The sequence below is a fragment of the Nyctibius grandis genome, chromosome 26, assembly GCF_013368605.1.
Source record: "Nyctibius grandis isolate bNycGra1 chromosome 26, bNycGra1.pri, whole genome shotgun sequence".
In the NCBI taxonomy this organism is placed as follows: domain Eukaryota; kingdom Metazoa; phylum Chordata; class Aves; order Nyctibiiformes; family Nyctibiidae; genus Nyctibius; species Nyctibius grandis.
Genome location: NC_090683.1, coordinates 230,639 through 237,397, shown reverse-complemented (window position 1 = coordinate 237,397; position 6,759 = coordinate 230,639). Strand labels below are relative to the sequence as shown.

The 6,759-nt window shown below is 41.2% G+C and overlaps 1 protein-coding gene across 1 annotated transcript; it reads right to left on the bottom strand.

Moving 5' to 3' along the window:
* Positions 1–3,101: 3,101 nt before the first annotated feature.
* Positions 3,102–4,612, bottom strand: LOC137673930 (olfactory receptor 6B1-like). Its single transcript, XM_068418999.1, has 2 exons — positions 3,687–4,612; positions 3,102–3,189 (listed from the first exon to the last, which is right to left on the bottom strand). The coding sequence occupies exons 1-2, from the start codon at positions 4,610–4,612 to the stop codon at positions 3,102–3,104; spliced, it is 1,014 nt and encodes a 337-aa protein (XP_068275100.1).
* Between the last annotated feature and the right edge of the window lie 2,147 nt (positions 4,613–6,759).

Here is a 6,759-nt window from a genome sequence, read left to right as displayed (position 1 = left end):
ATCTGTTTCTGGCTGACTCCTCTCCTCTGGTAAAATGGAAGAGAAGATAACTTGGGCACCAATACTTTCACTTGTACTCCCAGGGCTTTGAAGTCTTCCTTGTTTCTGCCCAGGTTCCAGTTTGTGGTGTCATTTGTGCCCACATGAGTAGCAATGGGTAGTAGTCTGTACTCTTGACAAGTTGTGGCACCCTCTTCGCAACATCTCGGACCTTAGCTCCTGGAAGGCAGCATACCTCTCGTTACTGCCTGCCAGGCTGGCAGATGGGCATCTCAGTGCCCCTCAACAGTCACCCACTACGAGCACTCGTCACTTTCTTTTGCAGTATTCACTATGTGTTGCTGGTACAGTTTCTCCTTGCACACCTTGCTTGTGGGTGTCTACAGCAGTTGAAGCTTCATATCTGGTTTTGGTTGTAATGCTGGACGGTGGGGACTGAAGCAGAGTCCTGCTTTTTGTGGGTCATCAGGGTTCAAGGTGCCTCATTCCCTGTGGTGTTTGCAAATTACCGCCCTTTCCGTGGCCCAGCGCATCCCCTGGAATTGGGGCACTGTGGGAGCACCCGCGAGGGCAGCAGCACCTCGGCCCCCCCCCCAAGCCCTCCCCTGGACCACACTCTCTTTGCCGGCTCTGTTGGCAGCGCTTATGGTCGCTGACACTCCCCCAGCTGTTTTTTATAGGCGTGGGGGTGACCACGGTCGCTCTGGCAAGGCCCAAGCCTCATCAACCTCGCTCACAAGAGCTACTGGTGGGTCTCTCTGATGCCCTGGCATTTCCCTGCCTCAGGAAAACCCCCTGTGCACTGAGATCTGCCACTCTGCTGCAGATGGAGCCTGTTGTTCTTTTGGAGAGCTTAGTAAGTCCAGACAACAAAACAATGATGGGGAAAGATACTTGATTGTAAGGCAGTGAAAGGGGAGTATTGAGAACTTCCCCGAGGTGAAAGATATTAAAAGATACTGAGAGAGGGCTGCTGGCTTATGAGGTGTCACATATTAAGGATGAAGCTACCATATAAGGTTGCAAAATCGGCAAAATCAAAGAAAATGTGGAAAAAAATAAAATAAGGATGACTTGTTTATTTGGAGGACGGAAAGGGAGTAACAGCTATTATGAGGTGTAGCAAACTATCGTTAAGGCTGTGGTGGGATCTGTGCTGGGCAGCCTTGTACTTAATCAGTACAGCTTGGTGCAGGACAATAAACCCATTATTCTGATCATATAATGTGTTTGACTTGCTTTCACTGCCAGAGATCTGGGGAGATTTCTCTAGTGCTGGTGAGGGAGCTCCCACAAAGGACAGAGGACAAACTGAGCTTTCTAATAGACTGCCTCTGGTTCAGATGGGCCATGTGAGGTTAGAATTAGAACCACAAGCCTTTATACATACTGTGTTCTATGACCTTTCCTAGTCCCAGGACAGGGAGAAGATGAGAATTTTAAGCACAGGAACCTCTGTGACCACCTGTATAGATAAAGCAGAGCAACTTCATCCTCTGGGGCCGGAGTACACATTGAAGGAGCCACTTGGCATTTAAGAAGCTGAATTGGAAGTGAACACTAATATGTTCACATTGAACACTAGTTCAATTAGAAGTGTGCAGCAGACAAGTGATGGGCGTGGCATGCAGTTGTCTTCTTGGGAGATACATCTCTAAGTAGTTAAAATCTTGTGGAATTAATTGATCCTGAATCTGTAGCTCTTGTAATGCAATGCAGGAAGAGCCTGACAATTCTAAAACGGTTGAGTGGTGAACAGTATGGAGTCTAGGCATTCTGGGCCACCCAGCAAGGAGAACAGAATTACCATCTGGAAAATTTAATTTCATGTTGTCAAATAGTCAAAATAAAGATGAAGTTTTTATAGAAATAATTTTAAAATAAATTTTGACTTCACTTAAAGAGAGGAGTGTATCTGAGGGTGCAGAATCATAGCATCATATACTTATTGAGGTTGAAAGGGCTGGGCAAGCTTGGCAGTTGTATTGGGTCTACACGGCAAAGTTTTGGTAGTGGGAGGGAGGAGGGCTGCAGAGTGGCCTCTGTGAGAATAGACCAGGGATTGTCCCCATGTCAAACAGAGCCAGTTTCAGACAGCTCCAAAACAGACCCCTCTCTGCCCAAAACAGCCAATCAGTGAAGCTGGTGGCACCTCTGTCATAACATATTTAAGAAAGGGTAAAAACACTGTGTGGCGAACTGAGAGAGAGGAGTGAGAAAAATGTGAGAGAAACAGCCCTGCAGACACCAAGGTCAGTGAAGAAGGAGGTGCTTCATGCACTCGAGCAGAGATTCCCCTGCAACCCACAGAGACGACCATGGTGAAGCGTGTTGTTCCCTTGCAGCCTATGGAGGACCACATTGGGGCAGACAACTACATTGCAGCCCATGGAGGACCCCAGGCTGCAGCATGTGGAGATGCCCTGAAGGAAGCTGCAGCCCATGGAAAGCTCATGCTGGAGCCAGCTCCTGGCAGTAACATCAGCCAGTTGGTGAGCCATGTGGAGCAGTCTATTCCTGATGGACTGTACACTGTGTAGAAGACCCATGCTGGAGCAGTTCATGAAGAACTGTATCCAATGGGAGGGACCCCATGGTAGAGCAGGGGAAAAGTATGAGGAAGGAGTGGCAGAGTCAGCATTTGAAACTGACTGCAGCACCATTCTGCATCCCGCTGCACCACTTGGAAGGCAGGAGGTAGGAGAGTCAGGAATGAAGAAGTGAAGTTGAGCCTGGGAAGAAGAAGGGTAGAGGGAAGACGTTTTTAGTTTTATTTTTGTTTCTCACCATCCTATTCTATTTTTAATTGGTAATAAATTAAATGAATTTTCCCTAAATCGAGTCTGCTTTGCCCCTGAGTGTAACCAATAAATGATCTCCCTGTCCTTTATCTCAGCCCATGAGCTTTTTCATCTTACATTCTCCCCCTGTCTTGTTGAGGAGGGGGACTAAAAGAGTGGTTTGGTGGGTGTCTGGCAGCCAGCCAAGGTTAAGTGACCGCAGCAGTCTCTCCAAATCATCCTCTGAACTGAGTCACTGGCAAACAAATCTCAAATTTAAGCCGAGACCTCTTTTCCCAGAGGTAATTGCTTCAGGTTCGGCTAGGGAGATATCATTTCTGCAGCATATTCACATAATTTACAGCTATCTGGGCTTGCTCCGTCTGTCTTTATGTAGATAATTCTATTCCTAAAGTTAGGATAGCTCTCACCCTAGGCTAGACAAAATGGGAATGGTTTCCTTATGTATGCAGTGAAGGAAGGAAAGGTCTTCCAGAAAAAAAAAAAAAAATCAGATAATCTTGCCTAACTCTGCCTTTCTGTATAAACTTTTATCTATCAATTATATAGGAGATGTGGCTGCTAAAGCAAAGCTAAGGGCATCTTCCCTGCCCTTAAAACAACTTTGTCTTTCCTTAAAACAAGTCACTGGTGGGACTCAAAATGACAGAAGATCATGCATAAGACTGTTTCACTCATATCAATTTCTTACCTGTAATTCTGGAATGTCAAGAAAAAATATTTGGACTATCTTGCTTCAGCTTCTAAAGTTCAAACCAGAGCTTTTCATGAAGTGATTTAACCATTAAATCCAATTATTTCTATATGATTTTCTTACCTATACAATCTCTTCTTTTCTGTCATTAAAATTATGAATATTTCTGCAAGGAGACTCTTCTTCTGAACAAGATCTTTTGGAGAGCATCCTTGATTTCCTGGTTCCTCAGGCAGTAAATGATGGGATTGAAGAGAGGAACAACAACAACACAAAGAGCAGACACAATTTTATTTGTGTCATGAACTGGAAGTTTTTTAGGCCTCCCATAGATGAAAATGCTTGTCACATAGACGACGATAACCACTATAAGGTGGGAAGCACAGGTGTAGAAGGCTTTTTGGCAACTGTGTACAGATGAAATGTGAAGGACAGTGAAGATAATACAGCTATAGAATAGGATTACTACAGAGAGAAGCATGAGGAGAATAAATAAGGCAGCCATAAAATCCACAAGAGCAGCTCTTTCCATATCTGTGCAGGCTAAGTTCAAGAGAGGAGAAACATCACAGAAGAAATGGTTGATTATATTGAGTCCGCAGTATGTTAGCTGAGAGATAAAAAATACTTTGCATCCAGAAATTAAGAAACCAGTGAACCAAGATCCCATAGTAAGGTAGACACAGACAGTGTGTCTCATTATAGTAGTAGAGTAATGGAAAGGATTGCAAATGGCAACATAGTGATCATATGCCGTGACAGCCAGGAGGAGGCACTCAGTGTTGCCCAGGCTGAGGAAGAAGTACAGTTGTGTCATGCATCCCATGAAGGAGATTTGCTTTGTCACTGACACAAAGCTCAGCATTGTCTTGGGGAGTGTGACTGTCACATACCAGATCTCCAAGAAGGACAAATTACTCAGAAAGAAATACATGGGGAAGTGGAGGTTATAGTTTGTCCAGACAGTCAGGATGATGATAACGTTTTCTGCTAAATCTAAGAGATATGTAGTAAGAAACACTGCAAAGAAAAGAATCGGAAAGCAAGGAGCAATGGGAAATCCAAGGAGAGTAAATTCTTTGACCATGCTGTGATTGCTCAGCTCCATATACCTCATCTACCTCTGTAAAGACAATGACATCAATGACTTATTATTAGTGATTATAACCCATTAGAATACTTTTCTCTTTCTCTCTCTCTCTCATTCTAGTGTTTTACATTTCTTTCACACTGCAGTCAAATTAATATTAGTGTTGATACTGCTGTAAATACTAGTTTTATTAATTATTAAAACAAAGGCAGATATTTAGATCAAAATAACAATAATTCTGAATTCTCTCAGTGAGATGTCTAACTTCTCCTTTACCTTCTAGAAAGAATTATCTGTTATTATGTCTAGTAATTTTCTAAATTGTACAATGAACTTATTTGTGAATTTGTGAAGAGTTGCTAGAAAATCAGTCACCACAGATACTTCTTAAAATAACAAAATATTATCAACATCAACAATAGCAGTATTTACATAATCATCAACAATGCATTATTATTCTGTAAAGTTGAAACTTTCATAAAGGTCAGAATTCAAGTTGTAACTTTAACTAATTAAAATAATAAGCATAAATAAAGCTTTTCTGCACCATAGCCTATGTGTCCAGAAACTGTGGTCTTAATTCAAAATCCAACTTGAAAACTCCCTACGTTGTCTTATATTTTTGAAGAATTTTGAGAAATTTGCCAGCTTATTCCCATTTTGTAGAATATATGCCAGTTCTTGTACAAGCAGAGTTGAAGCCTGAATAACTAATGAGCGTTGAAGTCCTCTTTCCTATGATAAGGGCAAGATTCAGTTGGTTACACATAGATATGTAGTACCACTTAAGAAACTCCAGGATATCTGAGCTGTCCAAAGGGGTATGAAGGATATGACACAGGATTTACAGTAGCCCTGTGCACTTCTGGAACAGCAGCTGCAGGTCAGATGGGATAGCCAAGAACTAAGTCCTGTTTCAGGCAAATTAATCGTGTGTTGAGGGATTGACTCACTTGCCTATAAATAGTTGCCTACTACTAGTTGAGATACCATGTGGTACTGGAATTATCAATTAATTTCAGGTAGACATAACACAGGATCTATAGGGGACCTCTGCCCTTCTAAAATGACAGCTGGAGGCTGGACAGGATATTTCTGGGCATCTCAAAAGTAGACAACTTATTCAAGTCCATTTTGTTACATTAAATTGGTATCTTTACCTTCTTGTGATTACCGACGCAATCCTGTTCACTAACAGAAGAAGAGACTTACAGACTGATTCAGTTGTCTAAATGTAGTTATTTACTGTTATTTGAGAAAGCCTAGGCTAGCTAACATATGCTTTATCAGTTGGCACATGATCTTCTGAAACAATATTTGGAGGATATAATCTAGGATATCTCAAGGGGTACTAGACACCTGCACTTAGGCAATTGAATCTTAACTCCTATCTCACACTTCTACATGTAGACACAAAAATTAAGAACCCTTAATCTGGCAACTCTCTAATCAATGGGAAAAAGAGATACCAACAAAGTGAAATTCAGATGACATATTATGTATCTGGATGAACAACCTTGAGGTTCTTTCATGTTTTTCTGTATGAACTGTAAGAAATCCAGGGTTGGATTTCCCAGACTTTGATATTTAATTTCTAAAGGCTTTGAAGCATATGTTTTTTTGTTAATGAAATAAAATCATATAAGTAATACCACGAATAATTTCCTGAAAAAGTTTCAAAGCTCCCTATTCTTGTAATCTACTATATTAACATTAACAATGCATTTAGTTCTTGAGTGCCTAACTACAGAGGCCTGCAATAGTGTCTTTGGTAACTGTAGGTCCTTTTTCTCAAAAGTTATTTGAATCATTATATTGGGAAGGGAGGGGAAGGGAAGGGAAGGGAAGGGAAGGGAAGGGAAGGGAAGGGAAGGGAGACTGAAAAAAGTATCTTCAGTTGAAAGATACTACTTCACTTTTTTTTCATTGCACAAAAATTCACAGATGTTCTGTGAGAAATAATATTTACTGTGTGCTTTCTCATTAAAAAGATTTAAACCCCCATCTTTTCTGTCATATTTCTTTTTTACCAGCCTCATTAGCCAATATACTACTTCAGCAGACTTAGAGTTATTAATATTTATGAGAATAAATAAAAGATTAGTAAATACTTCTATTTCATTTACAAATTTGAATCCTTGTACCAATGTTGAATGCACTGTTTGAAGTTCAGA